Below are 27,819 nucleotides of genomic sequence, written 5' to 3' on the forward strand. Positions count from 1 at the left end.
GCCCCACCGCAGTGACAGAATTTTTTTTCTGATCACTGCAAAAAACACTGTACAATAGCTGTGGCACTGTAAACCTCAGTTTTGATTTATTTTTTTATCAAAACTCAGTGACCACAGCTTTCTACCTCTCAAATACTCCCTTTTGCTAGGTAGGTGCTCTTTTTTTCTGGGTAGTCTCAGAGGAATACCCCCTAAATTTAGCAGCCCACCATGGCAAGAAAGGGGTATTCCGATGATGAGGTTCTCAGGTACATGGCCCAGTCGGATGAGGACGATTGGGACGCCTCATTTGATGAATCTTCCGGGTCAGAGTTTGAACCTGAATTGAGCAGTGGCTCACTGACCGATAGTGATGATGAGGTTGAGGTCCCGGCTAAAGCCAGGCGTACCACACCCCATGTTGTTGGACCGCAGGTGGCGCAGGATCAGCCTCAAGGGCAGCAGAGTGGTGTTCGTGCTGGTCTGAGATTTCATGGTGGGGCAGGCACCAGCAGCACAACATCTCCTGGACCTAGAACCAGTACTTCCGTAGACCCTGGTGAAGTGGCGAGCACCAGCATGGAAGTTGAAACTGGTTCGGTGGCACGTGCAGTAAGATCCCAGTCGCAGCCACCAAGAAGACGGGCCCGTACTACCCCTAATTTACCAGAGGTGCTGGCAAACCCAAATTGGCAATCCCCTGATTCCGCCGCACCCGTACTTCCCCCTTTCACCGCCCAGTCTGGAGTCCAGGTGGAGACAGATAATCTAGGATCGGCCCTAGACTTTTTCTATCTGTTCTTCACCCAGGATCTCTTGGACTTAATTGTGGCAGAGACCAACCGTAAGGCCACACAATATATAACCGCCAATCCGGAAAAGTTCCTTGCCCAGCCTTTTCGGTGGAAACCAGTCCAAGTTTCCGAAATGAAAATTTTTTTGGGCCTTCTCCTTCACACGGGACTAGTAAAGCAGAATGTGTTGCGGTCTTATTGGTCTACGGACCCAGCACATCATGTTCCCCTGTACTCTGCTGCCATGTCCAGGACACGATTTGAGAACATCCTGCGCTTCCTGCACTTCAATGACAACGAAACCTGTCATCGAAGTGACCACCCTGATTTTGACCGGCTCCACAAAATTCGACCCCTCATAGACCACCTGTCATCCAGATTTGCAGATGCTTATACCCCTGACCAGGACATCTGCGTAGACGAGTCCCTCATACGCTTTACCGGGCGCCTTCGCATCAAACAGTACATCCCAAACAAGCGCGCCCGGTATGGGGTGAAACTGTATAAGCTCTGTGAAAGGGCCACAGGCTATACATCTTATTTTAGGGTCTATGAGGGAAAAGACTCCAAATTGGAGCCGGTCGGATGCCCTGACTACCTGGGGAGCAGTGGAAAGGTTGTGTGGGACTTGGTGTCACCCTTGTTCCAGAAGGGGTACCATCTTTTTGTGGACAATTATTACACAAGTGTGGCCCTCTTTCAGCACTTAAAAATAGAAAAAATCCGATGCTGTGGCACCGTGCGGCCTAGTCGCCGGGGCTTCCCCCAACGGCTCATTACCACCAGACTTAAGCGGGGGCAGAGGGCCGCCTTGTGTGCTGACGACCTGCTCGCGGTGAAATGGAAGGACAAGAGGGAGGTTTACTTCCTGTCCACCATTCACGCAGACACGACAGTTGAAATTCAACGGCGAACTGAGGTCATTGAAAAACCCCTTGTCGCCCACGAGTATAATACTAACATGGGAGGGGTGGACTTCAATGACCAGAGGTTAGCGCCCTATTTAGTTTCCCGAAAAACAAGACGCTGGTATAAAAAAGTGTCTTTTTACCTCATTCAATTGGCAATTTACAACAGCTTTGTTCTCTACAGTAAGGCTGGGAGAACTGGATCGTTTATTCAATTTAATAAACAGATCATGATGGAACTCCTGTATCCAGGAGGTGCCGTGGCCCAACCCCAAGATGCAACTAGCCGGCTGCATGGAAGGCATTACGCCTATCCAATTCCGACTACCCCAGGTCAACGAATCCGAAGAAAACGCTGTCGTGTCTGCAGCAGGGCTGGAATAAGGCGTGACACCACCGTTTATTGTCCCACCTGTCCTGACCAGCCTGGCCTATGCCTAGGGGAGTGTTTTGAGAGGTACCACGAGCAGGTACACTATTAGAGAGTAGGGAACTCCACACACAGCGGTAGGCACACAAGGGTCTCTCAGTGCTATTTCACACTGCTGCGATGCGTTGGGGCAAAATGCCTAGCAAAAGTCACACTTTGCGGTCCCCCCCTACGCCGGAAGTGCTTGACTTAACGCTAGTGCATGCCTACGTTACTGCGTGGCTTCTGTGGCAATATCGATCGGCCCGGAAGTCATGTTAGTCTATGGCGACGCAGTCCATTACTAGGCCGAATGCTACTCTTGTGGTATTGTCTGAAGGTCTGTTTTGGACGATACGGTGCGGCGGGCTCGACCCACCGGATATGTCAATATGCAGTGTGAAACCAAACATCGGGTTTCCAGGGACCCTAATACACAGGGCTGCCAGAAACCTCTCCTTTCACTTGGGACAAATTGCGTAATGTATTTCGCCACAACTCTGTGCGATTTGCACTTCGCACATTGTTCCATGGGGGAGGAGAGGTTTGTCCTCGGGAGGTAAGTTAAAAAAAACAAAAAAAAACAAAAAACAGGTAAGCAAAGAAGTTAATGTTTGGTTTGCAATGTTAAGTTTTTAAGTAAAAAAGTTCAAAGGTTATTAATGTTAATGAAGTAATTGCTTTGCTGCTTGCTTGTTTTTTGGGTTTTTTTGTATTTTTTTTTCTCTTTTTCCATCCAATAACCTTCCAGGTGGACCGAGCGAACGACTAACCAGCTGCAGCACTGATGGTGCATCCTGACAGAACATTGCGCGTCTGTCAGCTTACACACAAGTCGGTGCATGCAGCGCTGCAGGACGAGATTTCTCCTCCGCAGTCAAAAAGATACGTTTGCCGAGGCATATGGGCCGAGGAGTGGTGTTGGGGATTCATATGCTTTGGCAAACACTTTGTATCAAAAAAGAACTCTGGCAATGATTTGTTCATCCACATCGGTCGGTGTGAATGGATAAATCAGGTTTGCCAGGGCATACGAGCTGGTGGGTTTGGATTTTTGGGGCGGCAGCTCCTATGTCCTGGCAGACGCCTTCCTCCTCTCTTTTTTTTTTTTCAAATTTTTTGGCAGATATTTTTTCATCCACATTGATTGATTGTTTGACGTTCATTTTTCCTTTCAGCCCACAGTGCATTACCCTTATGCCCAATATAAGGAGTATAGCAGAAACTCCTAATACTGGCCATACATGTAATGATTGCAGAGACCCTAAAATGCCAGGACAGACCCCACGAATGATGCCATTTTGGAAAGAGGACACCCCAAAGTATTCCGTGAGGTGCATGGTGAGTTCATAGAATGTTTTATTTTTTGTCACAAGTTAGCAGAAATTGTGGTTTTTTGTTTTTTTTCACAAAATGTCATTTTCCGCTAACTTGTGACAAAAAATAAAATTTTCTATGAACTCACCATGGCCCTCATGGAATACCTTAGCGTGTATTCTTTCCAAAATGGGGTCATTTGTGGGGTTTGTTAACTGTCCTGGCAAGTGGGCGGGGTGCTAAATTTTGAGCACCCCTGTAAAGCCTAAAGGTACTCATTGGACTCTGGGCCCCTTAGCGCAGTTAGGGTGCAAAAAAGTGCCACACATGTGGTATTGCCGAACTCGGGAGAAGTAGTATAATGTGGTTTGGGGTGTATTTTTACACATACCCATGCTGGGTGGGAGAAATACCTCTGTAAATGACAATCTTTTGATTTTTTTTACACACAATTGTCCATTTACAGAGTTATTTCTCCCACCCAGCATGGGTATGTGTAAAAATACACCCCAAAACACATTGTACTACTTCTCCCGAGTACGGCGATACCACATGTGTGGCACTTTTTTGCACCCTAACTGCGCTAAAGGGCCCAAAGTCCAATGAGTATCTTTAGGATTTCACAGGTCATTTTGCGGAATTTGATTTCCAGACTACTCCTTACGGTTTAGGGCCCCTAAAATGCCAGGGCAGTATAGGAACCCCACAAATGACCCCATTTTAGAAAGAAGACACCCCAAGGTATTCCGTTAGGAGTATGGTAAGTTCACAGAAGATTTTATTTTTTGTCAAAAGTTAGCGGAAAATTGTTTTTTATTGTTTTTTTCACAAAGTGTCATTTTCCACTAACTTGTGACAAAAAATAAAATCTTCTATGAACTCACCATACTCCTAACGGAATACCTTGGGGTGTCTTCTTTCTAAAATGGGGTCATTTGTGGGGTTCCTATACTGCCCTGGCATTTTAGGGGCCCTAAACCGTGAGGAGTAGTCTGGAAATCAAATTCCGCAAAATGACCTGTGAAATCCTAAAGGTACTCATTGGACTTTGGGCCCTTTAGCGCAGTTAGGGTGCAAAAAAGTGCCACACATGTGGTATTGCCGAACTCGGGAGAAGTAGTATAATGTGTTTTGGGGTGTATTTTTACACATACCCATGCTGGGTGGGAGAAATACCTCTGTAAATGACAATCTTTTGATTTTTTTACACACAATTGTCCATTTACAGAGTTATTTCTCCCACCCAGCATGGGTATGTGTAAAAATACACCCCAAAACACATTGTACTACTTCTCCCGAGTACGGCGATACCACATGTGTGGCACTTTTTTGCACCCTAACTGCGCTAAAGGGCCCAAAGTCCAATGAGTATCTTTAGGATTTCACAGGTCATTTTGCGGAATTTGATTTCCAGACTACTCCTTACGGTTTAGGGCCCCTAAAATGCCAGGGCAGTATAGGAACCCCACAAATGACCCCATTTTAGAAAGAAGACACCCCAAGGTATTCCGTTAGGAGTATGGTAAGTTCATAGAAGATTTTATTTTTTGTCAAAAGTTAGCGGAAAATTGATTTTTATTGTTTTTTTCCACAAAGTGTCATTTTCCACTAACTTGTGCCAAAAAATAAAATCTTCTATGAACTCACCATACTCCTAACGGAATACCTTGGGGTGTCTTCTTTCTAAAATGGGGTCATTTGTGGGGTTCCTATACTGCCCTGGCATTTTAGGGGCCCTAAACCGTGAGGAGTAGTCTGGAAATCAAATTCCGCAAAATGACCTGTGAAATCCTAAAGGTACTCATTGGACTTTGGGCCCTTTAGCGCAGTTAGGGTGCAAAAAAGTGCCACACATGTGGTATTGCCGTACTCGGGAGAAGTAGTATAATGTGTTTTGGGTTGTATTTTTACACATACCCATGCTGGGTGGGAGAAATACCTCTGTAAATGACAATCTTTAGATTTTTTTACACACAATTGTCCATTTACAGAGTTATTTCTCCCACCCAGCATGGGTATGTGTAAAAATACACCCCAAAACACATTGTACTACTTCTCCCGAGTACGGCGATACCACATGTGTGGCACTTTTTTGCACCCTAACTGCGCTAAAGGGCCCAAAGTCCAATGAGTATCTTTAGGATTTCACAGGTCATTTTGCGGAATTTGATTTCCAGACTACTCCTCACGGTTTAGGGCCCCTAAAATGCCAGGGCAGTATAGGAACCCCACAAATGACCCCATTTTAGAAAGAAGACACCCCAAGGTATTCCGTTAGGAGTATGGTAAGTTCATAGAAGATTTTATTTTTTGGCACAAGTTAGTGGAAAATGACACTTTGTGAAAAAAACAATAAAAATCAATTTTCCGCTAACTTTTGACAAAAAATAAAATCTTCTATGAACTCACCATACTCCTAACGGAATACCTTGGGGTGTCTTCTTTCTAAAATGGGGTCATTTGTGGGGTTCCTATACTGCCCTGGCATTTTAGGGGCCCTAAACCGTGAGGAGTAGTCTGGAAATCAAATTCCGCAAAATGACCTGTGAAATCCTAAAGGTACTCATTGGACTTTGGGCCCTTTAGCGCAGTTAGGGTGCAAAAAAGTGCCACACATGTGGTATCGCCGTACTCGGGAGAAGTAGTATAATGTGTTTTGGGGTGTATTTTTACACATACCCATGCTGGGTGGGAGAAATAACTCTGTAAATGGACAATTGTGTGTAAAAAAAGTGAAAACATTGTCATTTACAGAGATATTTCTCCCACCCAGCATGGGTATGTGTAAAAATACACCCCAAAACACATTATAGTACTTCTACTGAGTATGGCAATACCACATGTGTGGCACTTTTTTGCAGCCTAACTGCGCTAAGGGGTCCAAAGTCCAATGAGCACCTTTAGGCTTTACAGGGGTGCTTACAATTTAGCACCCCCCAAAATGTCAGGACAGTAAACACACCCCACAAATGACCCCATTTTGGAAAGTAGACACTTCAAGGTATTCAGAGAGGAGCATAGTGAGTCCGTGGCAGATTTCATTTTTTTTTGTCGCAAGTTAGCAGAAATGGAAACTTTTTTTTTTTTTTTTTTTTGTCACAAAGTGTCATTTTCCGCTTACTTGTGACAAAAAATAATATCTTCTATGAACTCACTATGCCTCTCAGTGAATACTTTGGGATGTCTTCTTTCCAAAATGGGGTCATTTGGGGGGTATTTATACTATCCTGGAATTCTAGCCCCTCATGAAACATGACAGGGGGTCAGAAAAGTCATAGATGCTTGAAAATGGGAAAATTCACTTTTTGCACCATAGTTTGTAAACGCTATAACTTTTACCCAAACCAATAAATATACACTGAATGTTTTTTTTTTTATCAAAAACATGTTTGTCCACATTTTTCGCGCTGCATGTATACAGAAATTTTACTTTATTTGAAAAATGTCAGCACAGAAAGTTAAAAAAATCATTTTTTTGCCAAAATTCATGTCTTTTTTGCTGAATATAATAAAAAGTAAAAATCGCAGGAGCAATCAAATCGCACCAAAAGAAAGCTTTATTAGTGACAAGAAAAGGAGCCAAAATTCATTTAGGTGGTAGGTTGTATGAGCGAGCAATAAACCGTGAAAGCTGCAGTGGTCTGAATGGAAAAAAAGTGGCCGGTCCTTAAGGGGCGAAAAGACTGTGGTCCCGAAGTGGTTAAGCAGGGAAATGTAACCTAATATAAGAAATAATAAAAAAAAATCAGCAGACCTCTCATCTCCCGGGCAGCTCCCCTTAGTGACAGCTTCTGCTGATCCCGTCACCAGCAGCTTGGTGGAAATCTCTTGACAAGCACATTAGTTCCTATAGGTGTTACTATTCAGCATTTATAAAGCTGTCCATTGTCACTGGCAGGCTGTGACATGTCTCCTCCTCCCCACAGACCTGGACAAGCTGGACAATGAGAAGAAAGAACTCATCCAGAATGACATCGCTGCCTTACACCATTTCTACTCCAAGAACTTGCACTACGCTGACAATGCAGCGCTAGAGTTCCTCTTTGCACAGGTAAATATACTTTGCTGTATGTCTCGGCTGACAGCTGGACTCTAGCTCAGGGGTGCCCAATGCGTTGATCATGATCTACCGGTCAATCGCGAAGGACTGCTTGGTAGATCACGAATGCCGGCGAGCATGCTGAAGTTGCGCTGGGTGATGAAACCTCCGAAGTGGAGAGTGCGGATGTGCATCACTTGCCTATCGGCGCTGCCGGGGTTCTTCTTCAGCTCTGTCGTCCACAGTCACATCTCTGACACCCTCTATAGGCGCCTCTAATTACATGCGCTGCTGGAGGTGTCATAGAGGTGAGACTCTGAGGTAGAGCTGAAGAGGAATCCTAGCTGTTCTGGTGAGCAGGGCTGCTCAAATCCGGAACCAGGAGACATCCGGATCGTTCTATCCAGATATCTCCCAGTTACCTGGGCGTGGTCAATCTTACCTGTCTGACGTCTTCTTCGGTCGGTCTCCCCTCGGCGCCTCCCACGATGCGGTCCAAGTGGCGGTCACGTGATTACAAACACTTCCTCCTTCCGGGTTGAAGGAGGAAGTGTTTGTAATCACGTGACGCGCGTGGACCGCATTGTGGGAGGCGCCGAGGGACGGACGAAGAAGACGTAAGACAGGTAAGATTGCCCCCCCCCCCCCCACAGGTTTACTGGGAGATATCAGGGTATCTCCCGGATCCGGATTTGAGCAGCTCTACCGGTGAGTAAGACCCTGAAAATGGAGAAAGGAGGGGGGGGGGGGATAAACTGTGGGCATATATCCAAACATCTAAAACCTTAATGTCGTAGATTGCTTGCAGCCACGCTCCCGTCCATGAAGAAGCGGATCAGCAGGATAGCCAGGTAACTGGTATTTTGTAGTATATACAGGCGCTGATCCAATCTTTATCTCATGTGTATGTTCCACCAGCTGCTCAGGATCAACCACATCCACAATCGGTTCCAAGAAAAATTGCATACAAATCCACAGCGCTTGGTACTCAGATCGGCATCTGCAGTAACCCCACAGTGCTCAAAATCATGTTTCCATAGTGACCACTGGAGACTGAGCTGTGGGCAAAATATATAAAGATTACCTTGTAATCACTCGATCGGGGCCATTGCAGGCTCTCAGCAGCCCGACCAATCACGCTATGGCTCCAGCTCTGTAGTGATGTCACACCATCCCAGAGCCCCTTGCACCTAACCACCTGACCGGAATGAGCCTATCAGCTATGCGCATTACCGGCAAGTGGAAAACTTTCTGCTGAGAGCCTGCAATGGCCCCGATCGAGTGATTACAAGGTAATCTTTATATATTTTGCCCACAGCTCAGTCTCCAGTGTTCCCTGATGACGGCGCAAGGCCTAAACCGGTAGGAACTGGAGACTGGGCAACTTATATGAGATCGTTTTTGGATTTTAAATGTGTACTGGGTTACACTATATGCTTTTAACTACTAAGGGTCCCTGTCAAAAGGACCCTGGAAGTAAGTCATTGTATATGTGATGTAGATTCAGCTTCTAATAAATGTTTATATGTTTCTTGGATGGAGAAATGACCTTTCTCGATTTATTTCTGGTGAGGGTCACTATGGAAACATGATTTTGAGCACTGTGGGGTTACTGCAGATGCCGATCTGAGTACCAAGCGCTGTGGATTTGTATGCAATTTTTCAAGGTAACTGGTATTGCTTAAAGGGACTCCGAGCAGTGCAGAAACTATGGAAAGATGCACATCATTTTAAAGCTCTCTTTCTCCTCTTTCCAATGATATATAAACCGCCACCCTACGCCTTTTAGTTTTCGCTATTTTCGCGATTGAAATTGCCGCGGCCGCGATTTCGATCGCGAAAATAGAGAAAACTAAAAGGCGTAGGGCAACGATTTAGGTGTCGTCAGAAAGAGGAGAAAGAGAGCTTTAAAATGATATCCATCAAGCCATAGTTATATTGTATTACACAGGGCGACTTTTTGTCAAAGTCAGCAGCTGCATTCAGCAGAATGGAGCTGCTGACACTGGGGAAAGTGTCGTCCTGTGTAATACAATATAACTATGGCTTGATGGATATCATTTTAAAGCTCTCTTTCTCCTCTTTCTGACGACACCTAAATCGTTGCCCTACACCTTTTAGTTTTCTCTATTTTCGTGATCGAAATCGCAGCCGCGGCAATTTCAATCGCGAAAATAGCGAAAACTAAAAGACGTAGGGTGGTGGTTTATATATCATTGGAAAGAGGAGAAAGAGAGCTTTAAAATGATATGCATCTTTCCATAGTTTCTGCACTGCTCGGAGTCCCTTTAAAAGGAAATAAATATGGCAGCTTCCACGTCCCTTTTTGTGTCAGTTGTCCTTTAAGTAGTTAGGAATTGTCACTGGGTCGTGTCACAATTGCTGAAAGGTATGGGGTTAGCGGATGTGTGATGGACTATTTTTCTTTTTTTTTCCGGCGCTGGACCTGAGCTCAGAACCTTCTCTCTGCTCTAAAATATATGCACAACAGTATAATACCCTTTACAAAAAAAAAAACAAAAAAAAAAACATTCTTTTGTTACAGCTGATAAAAATCCTGCAATAAATCTGCAGTGTGTCTACTTCCTGCTTTTATGGATGCACACCGATTGTCGTCCCATTAACATGTTTACAAATGAGCTGCTGTGCTGTGGCAGTCAGCTGACACAGCCGCGGGATCAAATTACGGCGGTGTTTAGTCAGAGGAGGGGGAATCGGGGAGACTAAACCAGTAACCTTGACACTCCAGCTGAGGTGGTACTACAAGTCCCATTAGGCATTGCTACACTCTGCCTCCCCAAGTTATGCTTAGAGCTGTAAGAGGCATGATGGGATTTGTAGTTTTGTCACAGCTGGAGTGCCAACGTTGGCCATCACTGGGCTAAACTCTCTAAATACACACAGTGCATTTCTCTGTTTTCCTTCTGTCCTGTGCAGGAGTTCAGTTCCACTGTAAGACCTACTTTTGGTTATTTATACTGTGTAATCTATCCCCCAAAGTGGATCCCCAGCGAGCCTGCTGATATCAGATGCCTCTCTGTGATCATGTGTCGTCCTGTTAGTTGGATGGATTTTAGCGTAATCCTTTCTGGCAAGTGACCCCTCTGTCACCCCCTGCGTCACACGTCCTCCAGTCTCCGGCCTCCCTGAGCTGTCACATCACTCTGGCTAATGTGAGGACAGACTCCACCAGGGGAGCCTCCAATTAGTCAGGCAGATGTTATTGTGTAGTGCTGGAAAACAATTCTTTCCGAGCGGAGTAATGCTGATCCTGCGTGGATGAGAACGCTGAGGATCGGAGGCCTGCCTTTATTTCTTCCTGATTGTTTGTTTAAAGGACACCTGAAGTGTCAAGCGATCAGGCATGCTGTAAACATTGCGCAAAGGTGGATCAGCGCATCACCAGGCCGCCTCCTATCAGAGGTGCGCTGAGCCCCCCCAAGAAACTACAAACGCACCTTGAAACCAAACAGAAGCTCTGCATATACACCAATAAGCAATGCTATCAAATGGGAGCAGCTGAGCAAAGTTACTTATATTTGTACATGGCGAGGAAAGGAACAGCGCTACTTAAAAACAGATTGCATCCTTATGACTACCTGCTTGAGTGCAAGCCCCACTAGTGGGATAAAATACCCACCCAGCATTCAAATAAAATGCACCTGTCTACCATTGGAGGGTGCTGGTTTCCGTAATAGCTTGCATGCAACTTATTAAGTACTCGTCCCTCCCACTGCAAAGAGGTCCTCCCCCATGGGAGGGGCCCTAACACGAACTAATCCTAAATGATGCATATGCATAGCCTGGGTGCGCTACCAAGTAAAAATTCAAAATTGTGCAAAGCTGGATCAGCGCATCGCATGCTGTAAACATCGGTCCACCATGTATGCGTCACTTCCTGTGGGAGCGCAAATGATCGATCGTTGTAAGGTGACTGGAACAAAGGGCCGAACAGATAAGCCGCGTATGTCGTTATGGTATTCCCACCTAAAGCAATTACTGATCGGGATATTGATCTTCTGTGTGTAGCACCTCTTAGTTAGCCAGGCCCAAAGCATAGCAAAGCTGGCATTGCATCACCCGGTTGACATTTCTCTCCATAAGCCTTTTTTCTGTTTTTTTTTTTAAGTGGACCTGAAGAAAAATGGAGAAATGCACCCTTGTGTGTATTTAGAGAGTAAGGCCCGGTTCACATTAGCGTTCGCTATCCGGATTTTCCGGATCTGATCCGGACCGCATACTGTACAAACGGAACGTACGTTCCGCATAGCAATGTAAAGTCTATGCAGACGTTCACACGTGTCCGTTCCGTACAGTACGGAGCCGGATTGGATCCAGACTCCGGACTCTTTTCCAACATGCGCTATTTTTTGGGTCCGAATCTCCGGCCCACACATCCTGACCGGAGCCTGACCTGAGCCTGACAGCACCATCAGGAATACAGAAACCAATGGGGAACGGAAGGCACAGAACACACTGCCTACAAAAACCTGACGTTCTACCCCACTTCCTATGCGTATGCAAGCGGCCATTTCGGATGGGGACACATGGGCCAAGCATGTCTGGAGAGGAGCAGCAGTGACAGACGTGCTGGAGCTGTTTGGCAGAATGTTGGAGGTGGAGGTGAGGCCTTCAGCGGAGGAACCTGATTCTACACGTGCACCAGGTGCACCTTCTGCTGACCCCAACATTTTTTTTTTTTTTTTTTTAAATTTCGCTATTTTTTTGCCCACGGATCCGGATGGCAGCCTGATGCATGCCTGATACAAACGGACCGGATCCGGATCGGAACCGTACGGTTCTGATCAGGATCCGGTCCGTTTATTTACCAAAACGCAAGTGTGAACGGGGCCTTAGGCTGTCTAATCCCCCCTCATCTGTCACTAATCACCTCTGTAATTTGATCTGTCAGCCAACTGCCTGGGCAGAGCAGCTATTTTGTAAACACTGGATGTTAACCCTATGTCTGCTTCCATGAAAGCAGGAAGTAGGTACACTGCAGATTTATTGTAGGATTTTCATCAGCTATAACACAAAAAAAAATTGTTATGCTGTGCGTATCTTTAAGAGCAGAGAGGAAGTTCTGAGTTCAGGTCCGCTTTAAATAAAACACATGAGGTATCTTAGCCTTCCCTGCACTCAGATGTTGCGTGGGCGGGCTGTCTGCTCCCCCTCCTCCTCTTCCTCTTTCTAAAAATCAAAAGAAGAAAATAATCAAGTAATATGCAATAAACAGCAAGAGGATTATTCTATGCAGTGATCTCCATTAATCTCTCTGTATTCCCCCAGGTTAACTGTAACGGCTTTACCATAGAAGACGAGGAGCTGTCTCACTTGGGATCGGCGATTTTCCCGGAGTACGTAATTGCACGGTTTCATTCTTCTGTGTAAATTGCACCTGGCAGATGGGAGGGTGCATTAATATACATACATTGCTGGTATAATATAGCAGTTGTCTGTGAAAGAGAACTGCTGTAGGTTGGCAGACGTGGGCGGCTACCTCGGATCATCCTTTTCCCCCCTCATATGCATGTTCCCTGGCTGTCCTATTCGTCATTGTTTTCTACCACTGTTTAGTGAGTCGTTGCCCTGGTAACAGGTGTGCAGTTGGTTAAATATGTTAGAGAACCTGAACTGAAAATAAAGGGCTTGATTCACTAAAGCATGCTAAGTGTTGGCACGCCAGTGAAAAGCCACTTTGCACGCAAAAAGTTTGCACAAAGTTTTGCGCGCACCGCTTCACGTGCTAAGTAGCGCCATAAGCATACTTTGCTCGCGAAGCAGCTGATTTTTGCTCATGAAGCGGTGCGTGCAAAACTTTATGCGTGCTAAAATGGCACGCGATCAGAAACAGCATTGCTGTGCAAACTACCGGTACTTAGCACCCTAGTTTGCACGTACAAAGCTTTTAGGCATGCTAACTATGTTAGCACCCTTTAGTGACTCAACCCCAAAAAGTCAAAATAACCATACACAGGTCATACTTGCCTTCTGTGTAGTCTACTCCTCAATCTCTTTCTCCTCTCCTGCGTCCCATTTGTCCACTGTGATCAATAGAATTCTCCATCCTCCTCCTTTTTTTAAAAATGGCCATTACCTCATAACAGCTTCCTGGTCAGCACACTGTTAAAGGAGAACTGTAGTGAGAGGATATGGAGGCTGCCATGTTTACTTCCTTTTAAGCTATACCAGTTACCTGGCTATCCTGTTGATCCTCTGCCTCTAATACTTTTAGCCCTAGACCCTGAACAAGTATGCAGCAGATCAGGCTTTTCTGACATTATTGTCAGATCTGACCAATATTAGCTGCATGCTTGTATCTGGTGTGATTCAGATACTGATGGAGCCAGATAGTTCAGCAGGGCTGCCAGGCAACTGGTGTTGCTTAAAAGGAAATCAATATGGCAGCCTCCATATACCTCTCACTACAGTTCTCATTTAAATTTAAAACTGCTCCACTACGCTACTCTGCAGAAGGGGGAGGAGCAGGTCCCTCATGGTTTCTATAGTTACGCCCCGTAGTTTGAGATAATAAATCTTAAAATTGGCCCATGGCTTGGACTATGTTTTAGATTTTGGCCCCTAACATGATTGAGTTTGACACCCCTGCTCTAGAGGATTGCCGAATCCTCCTGCAGCCCACCACTCCAGTCCCTGTTTATTATTGGACCATGAGCAGGAAGGTGGATGGGGGCATGCGTGATGATGGTTCATGCAGTTCATAGTGACGTTCTGAGTGCGTCAGGGGCGTTGCAGTATAACGATGGGTGACCGGTAAGCGTTTGTGGGAACATTGAAAATAAAGCATACTTTTTAATGAAGTATATGCTTCACTGTACCCGACAACGCGGGGGGTAACGCGTGGTGCCGCTGTCTGTAACATTGCCTTTTGTTTCCGGCTGTAACATGCAATGCAACTGATCGCTGTGAACGATTCACCTGCTAATGGATTCAAGCGCTGCCGTTCCCATCTATTCTCTGAACCACCGTCGGCGGCAGTGCAGAGTATAGAAGGGAACTGCAGCGCCTGGAACCATTATTCAGGGACTCTGTGTGCGCCGCCTTTATCCTTCCCCGATGTTCAGTGTGGGCGGAAATGCCACTGGAGGAGGGGGGCAGAGGACAGTGACAGGAGATAGCCTCTGGGTCCCCTCCCTGCGCTCTAACAGCGGCTGGACCACCAGAGAGAAGGGGAGACCAAGGCGGCCAATCAGAGGAGAGAAGTGAGTGACAGAAGCAGCAGGCTGATTCAGCATGCCTGTCACTTCTCTTTTGCGTCTGCGTACGCTCTTAGAACCTGGGGGCATGAGGAGAGAAACTCCACATGAAAAAAAGTAAGGATGATTTTTAAACTTTACAATTGCCTGATTAACATCCTTGCTACGAATATATCAGCCTGCAATAGAGAAGTTATTGTGTATTTTATGCCTAACAGTTACTCCTTTAAGGAAAAAAAAATGCTGCAAGACTGGGCCTCTCCAGTGCATATCAGATTAACCCAAAAATAAGTTCTTTAGGTTAGCAAGCACTAATGGCGCGTAGGAGGGGCCCAGAACCGATAACACACACCTCTCAGCAACCCTCACTATGCTGATATGCCCCCAAAATTAACAAAAACACACAGCTTGTTTGGTTGGCCTGTAATACTGGCCGTAGACTACAATAACATTAGAAAATGACTGGAAATCGTAGGAGGTTAGATTGTGAGCTCCTCTGAGGACAGTCAGTGACATGGCTATGTACTCTGTAAAGCGCTGCAGAAGATATTTCTGATAAATAGGGATGGTCAGATAATTGCTACTGATTGATGTGCCCAGCGCTGTATGTTATATAATTACAGACTGACACAGAGGGAAGCTCTGCTGTGGTTGGCCATATGGCCGTGCACAAGGTTAGAGGCAAGGAGGGAAATGCTGGAGATGGAAGGATTAGGACTAATCTAGAGACCAGCATGATAATTCTTCCATGGTCGGCTCACATAGCTTTTATATTCCACCCCCCCACCTCCCGAGGAGCGACTGTTAGAATGATACACCGTCCATTATACCTACCAGTTGACATCTAGCGAAAATCTGGTTAATGCAGCATTTAAACCAAGGATTAAAGGGGCTTGTGTGATGGGCAAGTCACAGCAGGGGGGCCGTCTCCTTGTATCATGATGGCTCACTTAAAATTCCCTTACAAACCATGCCAGTTGCCTGGCTGTCATGCTGAGCTTTTGGTTTTAGTAGTGTTTTACTCCAAGCCTTGTGACAAGCATGGAGCCAGCAGAGTGAGACCAGAGTCCACAGCATCTGAGCTGCATGCTTATTCTGGGCTGGTGACTTCAAGAGAACCGGAAGTGAGAGTGCTATGGAGGCTGCCATATTTATTCCCATTTATACAATACCAGTTGCCTGGCAGCCCTGCTGGTCTATTTGGCAGCAGTAGTGTCTTATTGAGACCAGAAACAAGCATGCAGCTAATCATGTCACATCGGACAATGTCAGAAACATCTGATCTGCTGCATGCCTGTTCAGGGGCTATGGGTAAAAGTATTAGAGGCAGGGGATCAGCAGGGCAGCCAGGCAACTGGTATTGCTTAAAATGAAATATGGCAGCCTCCATATCACTCTAACCTTCGGTTCACTTTAAAGGGAATCTGAGGTGAGACACCCTGCCTGTTTGGTCCCCGCTGCCCGCATTTTGGAGGGGAAGAGAGGCAGAAGGAGGGGACCCAGGTGAGGGGGGGGGGGGGGGGTCTGTCCCTCCCACCCCTCCTTCTAAAGCTGCTCTTCCCCTCCTGCTCTGCAACTATGGGGGGCTGTGGCAACACCGCCCTGGCTGTCAGTCACCCGGAGCGCCACGCCCCCCTGCGCCCAATGGTAGGAACGCCACTGATCAACATGTAACAGAAAATCGCAAGATAGAGGAAGGTGCAGGTAAGTATTTCTGGTTGGTTACCATTAATAAAGGACTTTACTAGTTGTGTGTTTATTTTATTTAACCCTTTGTGGTAATGGGTAAGGAGGTATATACTAATTTCTCCTGGGAGGGGGGCATGCCTCTGGGAGTCCCCAACGTAAGGTTTTGATATATGTAAATTTACACTACTATTAGGTTTGCTATATTTACTGTCATTTACCGCATTTTAATTGTATACTTTTTTTTCCTAAGAAACTTTCAAATCTATTTTCTCAAAAACTATAAGGTCTTTTTTGAATTTCTTTTTTTTCCTTTTGTACCCACTGCCCCCTCCATATACCCTGCAAATTTGGTGTTTCTAGCATATAAGGAGGCTTTGCTAGCAACCGTTAAAGTCGGCGGCCGTTCGCCTGCCATATAAGTCTATGGTGCCCGATGCGAACAGCTGGCTCGCGAATGTTTGTTCGCAAACGGAAAATTCTATGTTTGCGACATCTCTACCTCTAATACGTTTAGCCATTGACCATAAACAAGCATGCAGATCAGATGTTTCTGACAAAATTAGCAGCATGTTTGTTTCTGGTTTTTGATTCAGACCGTACTGACCAGAAAGACGAGCAGGATGCCAGCCGACTGGTACTGCTTAAGGCCCCATTCACACTTGAGCAGGAATCGCGTGATTCTCGCTCAGCGCAAGACGCTAACGATTCTTAAAACCCGCCAGCCCATAGAAGCCTATGGCAGTGTTCTCACTGCCGCATTTGCTTTTAGCCGCAAAGGCGTAACATGCAGCGTTTTGCCAACGAATTACGATTAGCGATCGTGATTAACATGCATAGCACTGCTAATCGCGATCGCTCCCAAAACGCTGCAGTGTCCAGTGATTTTTTTTTTTCCGCGTTAATCGCGGAAAAATCACACCCGCAAAGCGTTTTGCGCTTTTAGGTGTGAATGGGGCCTAAAAGGAAGTGAATATGGTAGCTTCCATAGGTCTCACACCTCGGGTGTCTTTTAAAATAAAAATAGAAGGAACTGTAGTGGTAACATAATTAATAAAATGACTTCTGTTTTACAATGTTCATGTTATAGATTAGTGTTTGCCCATTGTAAAATTATTCCTCTCCCCGATTTGCATTTTCCTAATCACAGGTGGTGAGTAGTCTTGTCAGGTGAGGTCTGCAAAATGTTTGAGTTCCAAATCCAGTAGAAATTATACATTGTCTCCCAGAATGTTAAGAATGAGAATGTGTGTGTGTAGGTGTGTGTGGGTGTGTAGGTGTGTGTGTGTGTGTGTGTGTGTTACAGAACAGTATGTACATATAGGAAGTGTTCCTAATGCTGAAACCAGGGAAATTACAGTAAAAGTGTCTGAATGCTGAAAGGACAACTGTAGCAAGAGGTATATGGAGGCTTCTATATTTCCTTTTAAGCAATACTAGTTGCCTGGCTCTCCTGCTGATCCTCTGCCTCTAATACTTTTAGCCATAGACCCTGAACAAGCATGCAGCAGGTCAGGTGTTTCTGACAGTATTGTCAGATCTGACATGATTAGATGCATGTTTGTTTTTTGGTGCTATTCTGACACTACTGCAGCCAAATAGCATGCAGCAGTGCTGCCAGGCAACTGGTATTGTTTAAAAGGAAATAAATATGGCAGCGTCCATATACCTCTTGCTACAGTTGTCCATTAAAAATTTCTCAGCACTCAAAAAAGGCCTTATTCTTTAAAGGACCACTACAGCGAAAAAAAAAAGTAAGCAGTTAAAATCTGACAAAACTGACAGGTTTTGGACTAGTACATCTCATGAGGGATTCTCAATGTTTTTTCTTTGTTTACAAAAGCATTTCCTGAACGGCAGTTGCTAAGTCTAACTGCCAAAATACTGGTGAAACTCGAAAAATTAAGCCCAATCTACACGATACGATTCTTTGTGCGATTAGATTACGAATCTATTTACGATCCGATTAAATCCGACATGTCCGATCGGGATTCAATTTGCCATTGTTTTGCAATGGCAAATCGAATTGTATTGAATCGAATCCTGATCGGACATGTTGGAATTAATCGGATCGTAAATAGAATAGTAATCGAATCATATCGTGTAGATGGGGCTTTAGACTATTGTGCAAAAGTCCATTTATTTCAGTAATTCAACAAAGGTGAAACTCATATATGAAATAGACTCATTACATGCAAAGCGAGATATTTCAATCCTTTGTTATTATTTTGATGATTATGGCGTACAGCTTATGAGAACCCCAAAATCACAATCTCAGCCCATTAGAATATTGTGGAAATGCTCAATATTTAAGGTGCAAAGTGGCAGGCTCTGATCAGCTGATTAATCCAAAACACCTGCAAAGCAGGGGCGTCGCTGGCCCCAAAGATCAGTGGCACGTGCCCCGGATTTATTCTGGGGTGACCCGGATGTCTCCCAGGCAGAACCAGCTGTGGTACTTCCATAGTAGGCATGCTGGAAGCTGTGGTGCATTAACTGAGGGCATGCTGGGTCCTGTGGTGCCTCTATGTGGGCATACTGGGTACTGTGGTGCCATGCTGGGCACTGTGATGCCTTTTATAGGGGCATGCAGGGAGCTGTGGTTCTTCTCAGGGCTGTAGAGTCGGAGTCGAGGAGTCGGGGCAATTTTGGGCACCTGGAGTCGGAGTCGTGGTTTCAGAAACTGAGGAGTCTGAGTCAGGAGTCGGAGTCGGATGATTTTTGTACAAAATCCACAGCCCTGTTAAGTATTAGACTAAGGAGTCTGAGTCTGAGTCTGGGCAATTTTGGGTACCCAGAGTTGGAGTCGTGGTTTCAGAAACTGAGGAGTTGGAGTCGGAAGATTTTTGTACCGACTCCACAGCCCTGGTTTTTCTATGGGGCATGCTGAGAGTTGTGGTGCCTCAAGGCCCATGGGAGCATGGGAGGGGGTCCACTAGAAGGCCAGGAAATGCTATGAGGAGACTCGGACAACCTGCCAGCCCACCAAGCAAAAAGCCAGTACTGCCAGCAAAGAGGCCAGGTAAATCTTTACGGGACACTGCCTATTTATGTGATCTCCTGCAATTTTTTTTTTAATTTTTTTTTTGTATTAATGGAGAGGGGGCTTCATCCAACATTTTGCTGGGCAGGCCTACTTAGACCTCTGTTAAGTTCATGTAAATTTGGCTCCACCCATGACAACACCCATATTCAGGTGCATGGCCACACCCATTTTCTGGCTAGAGTGCCCAAATGTGCTCTAGATCTCTTAGGATCTTAGCAACGCCCTTGCTGCAAAGGGTTCAGATTTCATATATTCGTTTCACTTTTTGGGCCTCTTGCACGCTACATGTGATTCCAATTTGTGATTTTACTCGTGCTTTTCTGCATTTTTCTGTTTGTTTTAATAGCGTCCAGGGAAAATCGGAATCTGCAAATCTGATTTGCAGTGTGCAGGGGACCTTAGCTGAATTACTGCAATAAATGCACGATATTCTAATTTTTCAAGTTGTGTGCAAGTGAGTAGGGAGGCTAGCGTCTTACTATTTTGGCAGTGTTAGAATTGGCAACTGTCATTCCGGAAAAGCTTTTGAAAACAAAGAAAACCCTGAGCGTTCCCCATGAGGAGATGGAATAGTTCAAAACCTGTCAGTTCTGTCACATTTTTAACTGCTTTTTTTTTTTTTTTCACTGAACTCACAGGTGGAAACCGCGAGGAGAGCGGAGCTAAGTTTAACTCACCAGTCATTATGTTATTAGTGTAATGGCTCTCAGTAGGCCTGATGAGGAATTCCCTGCTAATGATCCTCTGGTGTCTCCTCTTCTTTTTGCAGCGTCGCACTAATGAACCACAGCTGTTGTCCCAACGTGATCGTCACCTACAGGGGCACCACGGCGGAGGTCCGAGCCGTACAGGAGATTAACCCCGGAGATGAGGTGACCCCATTACGCCAAATGACTGTAAATAGGGAACACCCGAGAGACTCCTCTACATCTCTCTGGCTTAAAGCGGAATATAACCCTGCATTTCAACTTTGCTCTAAAATATTATTTACAGCATATTATATGCAAAAAGCATTATTTTTTTTTTTTTTTTTACTAGACCAGCATTGGAAGGGTTAAACACAAAGGTTTAACCACTTTACCCCCAGCGGTACGAATTTCTCTGCCCCTTTTTCCCCCCCTAAAAAACCAGGGACGGAGAAATCCGTACCTTCCGCGCTACCGCCGCTGTCCGCGCTCCCGCAGCTCGTGCGCGCGCACCCGCCGCTCGTGCACGCCGCCGCCCGCTCGCCCGGAGATCAATGAACGGGAAAATCCATTCCCGTTCGTTGATCTAGCCCCCGCAATGATCTGCTGCTTCTTTCAGAAACAGCGAGATCATTGTGAGTCTCCCAGCCTCCTACTGCTTCCTGTAAGCGTCCTTCCGGACGCTTACAGGTCGCATGTAAACAAACACTCTGTGGCCATCTTGTGGCCAAATAGTAAACTACACCCTAAAAGCATTTTACATATTCAAACATTACATTTACACAATAAATTAACGTATTACCTCCCACACTCCCCAAATTTTTTTTTTTTTTTTTGTAATTAAAAAAAAAAAAAAAAAATACAATAAAAAAAAACATAAATAGTTAGCTTAGGGACTGAACTTTTTAAATATTTATGTCAAGAGGGTATAACACTGTTACTTTATAAACTGCGGGCTTGTAATTAGGGATAGATGCAAAACTGAAAAAAATGCACCTTTATTTCCAAATAAAATATTGTCGCCAAACATTGTGATAGGGACATAATTTAAATGGTTTTATAACCGGGACAAATGGGTTAATACATTTCATGGGTTTTAATTACAGTAGCATGCTTTATTTAAAAACTATAATGGCCGAAAACTGAAAAATATTTTTTCCCCACATTTTTTCCTATTTCCCCATAAACACATTTAGAATAAAATAATTCTTGGCATAATGTCCTACCTAAAGAAAGCCTAATTGGTGGCGAAAAAAACAAGATATAGTTCATTTCATTGGGATAAGTAATAATAAAGTTATAGACGAATGAATGGAAGGAGCGCTGAAAGGTGAAAATTGCTCTGGTGGTCAGGGGGTAAAACCCCCTCAGTGGTGAAGTGGTTAAAGATCCATGGAGAGATATGCAGAAGTTCAGATTGTTACATTCTATTTAGTTATATGTATCTATTGATACATGTTACACACTCTTTGGCTGTCCTCCAAGCTCCTTTTCAGTGAGAGAGATGAGTCACATTCAACACTTAGATACATTTTGTTTACTTAAATGTATCTATGTCAGCTTCGTATGCGTCTGCAGAAATCTCCAGGAACTTTAAAGCCCTGTGTAACCCTTCCAATGCTGGTCTAGTAAAAAAAAAAATGCTGGTTGCATATAATATACTGTAAATAATGTTTTAGAGCAAAGTTGAAATGCAGGGTTATATTCCGCTTTAACCTGTCTCTCTGGCCACAAAAATAGGATGGTATTGATTTCCGTGTGGCTGTGCTGGAATCTAGTAACTTCTTACTTTCATTGTAAACTGTTTACATTACAAGGGGGTGTAGTCAAGTTTTAGGCCAGTTTTACATTGGTGTATGTGATGCCCCGCCCTATTACAATGCACAAAATCACAAACACATGATCCTGCGTTCATATGCATAGTGCCGCCCCTTGCCCAGTGACATACTTCCTGCTGGACAGGAAGTGCGTCACTGGGATTCCTGGGGTTTTCTGTCATATTTCTGTTCCAAGATTTATTTTTTTTAACCACTTCAGCCTATCTGGACGAGTATACACGTCCAGTGTAATTGTGGAGGGTGCACCACTAGTTTATTACTAAATGAGGCACATGTGGTATTATTTTATCCAGAACGAGTTGTAGAATACATTTTGGTGTATATACCCATGAGGGTATATTACTGTTAATTTTGCAAATAGGTTTTGTAATCCTCGATAGTGTACAATGAGAAAGCAAAACGCACAAAACAGAAAAGACACCTTTATTTCCAAATACAATATTGTCAGCATGCATTGTGCTAGGAACATAATCTAAATGTTGTAATAACCAGGATGGATAAGCAAATACAATTTGTGGGTTTCATTTATAGTTAGCGCTGTTTATTGTAAAGCTATAATGGATGTAAATGGAGAAATAGTGTGGGGTTTTTTTTCCCTCTTATTTTCCCTTTCAAATGCATAGAAAATTAGGTAATTCTAAACAAAAAAATATCACTCGGGGCTGGAGCACACCGAGCGGCTTTTTCAGCGTTTCTGCAGCCGCTTGCGGCTGCGGATACGCTTGGGTAATGTATTTCAATGGGGTGGTGCACACCAGAGTGGGAGGCGTTTTGATGAAACGCATACTCCCGGGCTGCTGCAGATTTTGAATTGCGGATGCGTTTCTGCCTCCAATGTAAAGTATAGGAAAAACGCAAACCGCTCTGAAAAACGCCTGTTCAGAGCGGTTTTGCCAGCGTTTTTGTTACAGAAGCTGTTCAGTATCAGCTTTACTGTAACAATACATGAAATCTACTACACCAAAACCGCTACACAAAACCGCAAAACGCTAGCTGAAACGCTACAGAAAAATAAGAAAAAGCGTTTCAAAATCTGCTAGCATTTTGCGGATCTGCTAGCGGGTTTTGGTGTGCACCAGGCCTTACTGAGGCTCCCTGCACACTGCAAATCCGTTTTCTGATTCCAAATTGCAATTCTGATTTTTCCTGAATACAATCAACAGAAAAATGGAGGAAAAAAACGCAGCATGCAGTAATGATTAAAAATCGGAAACGCATGCAGTGTGCAGGGACCCTAAAAGCCTAATTTGCCCTGGAAAAAAAAAAAAAAATACATAGATCATTTAGGTGTGATAAGTAGTAATAAAGTTCTTGGCAAATGAATGGGAGCAGCACTGATATGTAAAATTTGCTCTCTTCCTGAAGTGGTTAAAGGTATGCCTCTCCCATTCACTTCAATGTTTCAATTATTTATTTCCGGGTCAGAGTTCACTTCCTAACTGATGTCAGGAAGTGAAAATCGTAATCCCTCAGCAAAAGCGCTTGGATAAGAGCTTACAAAAGTGTTCTTCCAAGCACAGGGAAAAGCTCTTTAAAAAGGCTCAAATTGCTCAGTGCTTGCGATGGCGCTGGCGATTTATAAAGCCTAAGTGGCTCCGCACAAATGTCAAACCCCTCCCAGCCCTGCCGAGAGCGACATATACCGTTCCTCTGTGACAATCTACATGTGAAATTCAGTAGTCTGGGAAGAGAGGAGGAGACCCAGGTCTTCAGGAGATGCAGCTTTTAATAGCTGTGACCTCCAGAAAGGCTGCGGCCTGCTGTGCTCTGCGGCCTCCTGGGGGCCGGCCAGCTTGTAACATGGAAGCGTCAAGCCTCCCGGTGAAGCCAAACCAACACAAGAAAGTTGTAACCAGCCTGCAGATTATCAGGATAAAGCTGACTGCGTGAGGTGGACATAGTTTGGCAGGGGAGCGCTTTTCCTGACTGGTCTGTGTGGAAGCCGGCTTACTGCTTGGAATCTTGACAAGACTTCCAAGAAGAGTCTACACGTTTAATCAAATAGGCCCCTTAGATAAATGTGCAAATGCCACAGGCTCCAAGAATATATTTTCATTGAGTAATAGGATTGTACCAGCTGTTGCTGTATAGTATTACGTTGCCCTACATCGCCCTCTGGTGGTTGTACAATGGTGGTGAGCAGCAAATACCTTTGTACAAACATTGTTTCTGAAAAATATTTGATTTTGCTAGAGAATTGGCGCCTTAGGCTGCAGACTGACACAACACTCCTTCCACCACACAGACTTATTACTGTTCACATGATAATCTCCTCAATGTAGGCTTTTATGTTGACTTTCATACAACTAAGAAGAAGATTGTTTCATGTATGGTCTAAGCACACACAGCATACAATTCATAGCTAAAACCATTTGATTGGTTTGAAGAGTACTGGAAGGGTTAAAGCTCAAGCTTTTCACTTCATTTAGCTAAATAAGATTGCCTTTGCCAACCAGAATTGTCAGATTGTTTTGCAAGCGTAAACAAGGCAGAAAAGTTTCTGCTGTTTCCATGGAAGGGGGCAGTGAGAACTTTCTCTTCTTTATTTGCTCACTAACTGCTTAATTACAAGTCAGCCTGACTATATGCATTTTGAATAAAAGTAATAAGGAATTGTGTGAGAATTAATAGTAAGTTTATCCTCGCCGACGTGAATCGGCCATCGTTCTGTCCTTTGTGCCACTGCAGCTACCTCTTCTCCCATGTATGGTTCACTTGCTGACCAATCTATGCAGATGTGTTAACTGTCTATCATTATCATTATCAATATGTGGCCACTGCCTCTCTCCCGCCCTCAATCGGCTGAGATTTTCCATCCTATCTGATCAATAGTTTTAAACAATTTTCAATAAAAGTAGATGGAAATGTGGTCCTGACATGCTGCGGCACAGATTTGTGGCAGATTCTAATTTGCTAGGAATCTGCAAAATTGGTAGGTTTGGCTACCTTTACCCCTAAATAGGTCTTTGAAGACCATTTTAGATGTTATAACTATTGCAGGTTTTTTTTTTCTATTCTCTTTACTCATAATCTGAGTCTGACATACAGGAGTTTTATAGCCTATAATTAGTTACCAGTGAGAATTGAGCTTCATGCTCCTTTCACCTGTAGGGATTGGGACTTCATCCCTCGGGCAACAGTTCAGGGCCCAATACTGTGGGATGCTTAGTGTAAACAAACTCTCTTGTTCGAAAAAGTTGCAGAGGCAGAGAAAACCATTTAGTGACTGCAGTCAGTCTGCTTTCTTTTTAGAAACCTCAGCTCTGCAGGTATTTCCCAGAATTTGTAAAATGAAGATGGCAGCCCCATCAAACAGCAGATTCAGCAGCTCTGAGCACCAAAGCGAGATTGTGCAGTAATAGATAGGGATGCTCATTCGGATTCCACGGAAATGCAATTTCCGAAATTCCGATCGGAAATTGCATTTCCGCATCGGAATGCGGAAATCGGTAATGCAAGTGCGTTAGGCGGATTTCCGTCGGAAATCGCGGAAATTCCGCCCGACTTTAACATCGATTTTCTCAAAAACTATAAGGTCTTTTTGAAAACTTTTTTTTGCATCTTGTTCAAGAGATTCTGCTTAATAAACCCTGAAAATTTGGTGTTTCTAGGACTTACGGGGGCTTTGCTATTAACCGCTAAAGTCGGCGGATTTTTACTGTAATGTAAAATGCAGAAAATCTGCATCTGCCTATTTTCTGCATTTACATTACAGTAAAAATCCGCCGACTTAAGCGGTTAATAGCAAAGCCCCCCTAAGTCCTATAAACACCAAATTTTCAGGGATTATTAAGCAGAATCTCCTGAACAAGATGCAAAAAAAAAGTTTTCAAAAAGACCTTATAGTTTTTGAGAAAATCGATGTTAAAATCGGGCGGAATTTCCACGATTTCCGGCGGAAATTCCGCATTGGAATGCGGAAATTGGTAGCGGAATCGGTAATTGGCAATGGCAGAATGCGGATTTACAGCGGAATCGCAAATTGGCATTTCCGACCATCCGTGGTAATAGATCCATGCTATCAACATTTGTAGGGTGTGGCAGAGACTGGGTGAAGTGTGAGAAGCTTTCGTTGAGATTTGCTGTAACGGGCCGTTTTCTTGTTGCCTCCAGGTGTTCACCAGCTACATTGATCTGCTCTACCCCACCGAGGACCGGAGAGACCGGCTGCTGGATTCTTACTTCTTCAACTGCGACTGCAGGGAGTGCGCTACTAAGGAAAAGGTGGGAGACCGTCCTCACTTTTACAGATGGGAATGACCATTAACTAAGGACCAGTACAGACGGGCGTTAAATGCAGCAGTTGCGGTGTTCGTCACTCAAGCATTGTCCATTCAAATGAATGGAAGCTCTTTTTAAACTACGTTACCGGCTTTTTCGGTCCTTTTTCCCTCGTCTAGTAGCGTCCAGGATTGTCTACATTTGACACTACCAAGTCTCCCTAGGGGCTCAAAACACGCCACAACTACCGAATGACGGGCAGAGCCGGGACAAGGTCCTCCAGCACCCAAGGCTGAGACACCAAAGTGCGCCCCTCCATCCCTCCCACCCCGGCCATCACACACTGATTGCTATTAGACTGAGGTGCTCCAGGGCCCCCAACACCCTAAACTCTAGTTATCTGGCTTGCAGTCACTGCCATGTATCCCCTTTCCTTATTTCCCTCTGCTTCAAACACAATATGGAAATGATAGCTGAGTGAGTTACGCGTCTCCTCCTACAGTGCGCCCTGAGGCTGGAGCCTCTCTTGCCTCTGCCTGGGCCCGGCCCTGATGACTGGAACCGATGCCAAGTGCTTTACTGCTCGGTTGCAGAAAAGCATTCAGTATCGGCTAAAAGCAATGCTGCCGAAAGCCAGCGTGAACTGACCCTCATGGCTAAACTGGTCACAAGGGCTTACTATGAATATGATTCTCTCAATATCTTTTCTGAAACGGACTCCTCCATCACCCCTCTTCCACCACCGGGTGGTGCTGCAACACTGGCACCATCTCCTTGGTTGCGATCACATGTCCTATCACGTGATTGGAACTCAGAAGAGGACGTCGGCATTGCAGTGCCATGAGCAGGGCCGGATTTGTACTTTTTACCGCCCAAGCCTAACTGTACGTATGGTTGTTATCTCTGTGTGCCCGAGAATTCTACTTACTTCAGACAATAACCATTTCAGTAATTCAGATTATAAGTTCTGTTTTCCTTGAGAACTTTTATGTTTGCCATCTTGTTAATGATGGACCCATTGAGTCACCATGTGAGTTAGGCTGAAGTATACCTGCAGGATAGAGCTTACAGGTCTTGCAGGGACGACACAAGTACAGGACAGAGTTCAAAGGTTAAATCAGTCCTTGTAGATAGGGATGGCTGCATAGAACAGCTTTACTGCCCCTCACTGAGCCGCCCCCAAAATTCTGGTGCCCTAGGCCATGGCCTATGTGGCCTTGCCAGAAATCCGGCCCTGGCCATGAGTGGAGGAGAGAAGTTGGTCCAGCTGCCCAGGACTGGTAAATATAACCGTTCCCTGCACCGCTCTACATAGGGAAGGCACACTTCCCCAGCGGCAGGGGGAAAAAACGGCCCTGCAATGCACATATAGCTTCGCTATATGTGGCTGTTAGTTCCTCGAATAAAAATGCTATACAATATTTTACAATATTCATTTACAAATGTATTTGCGCTTTGTAAAATCTTTCCTCTCCCAGATTTGAATTCTGAAGTGTATCATGGGTTGTGAATTATTTAGAACTGGTAGGTGATCTCGACGTCATGTCACGTCGTTGGTGGTGCGTTCTAAAGCCAGTAGAAAGTATAGCCAGCAGCCTAGGCTGGGCGTCGTTGGGAGGGTGGAGCCACCGGTACATCCCTAAATACAGCAATATATACTTTAGGTATAGAAAGTGTTT

General features: G+C 44.7%; 1 protein-coding gene across 1 annotated transcript in view; it reads left to right on the forward strand.

Annotated features, from left to right (window-relative positions):
- Positions 1-27,819, forward strand: part of SMYD2 (SET and MYND domain containing 2) — a 72,336-nt gene that overhangs the window by 35,126 nt on the left and 9,391 nt on the right. Inside the window, exons 5-8 of the mRNA XM_068279701.1 lie at positions 7,334-7,458; positions 12,736-12,803; positions 20,165-20,267; positions 26,033-26,143. Of these exons, the coding sequence (XP_068135802.1) occupies positions 7,334-7,458; positions 12,736-12,803; positions 20,165-20,267; positions 26,033-26,143 (407 nt within the window). The remainder of the gene's footprint in view (positions 1-7,333; positions 7,459-12,735; positions 12,804-20,164; positions 20,268-26,032; positions 26,144-27,819) is intronic.

Source organism: Hyperolius riggenbachi, chromosome 4 (genome assembly GCF_040937935.1).
Source record: "Hyperolius riggenbachi isolate aHypRig1 chromosome 4, aHypRig1.pri, whole genome shotgun sequence".
NCBI lineage: Eukaryota > Metazoa > Chordata > Amphibia > Anura > Hyperoliidae > Hyperolius > Hyperolius riggenbachi.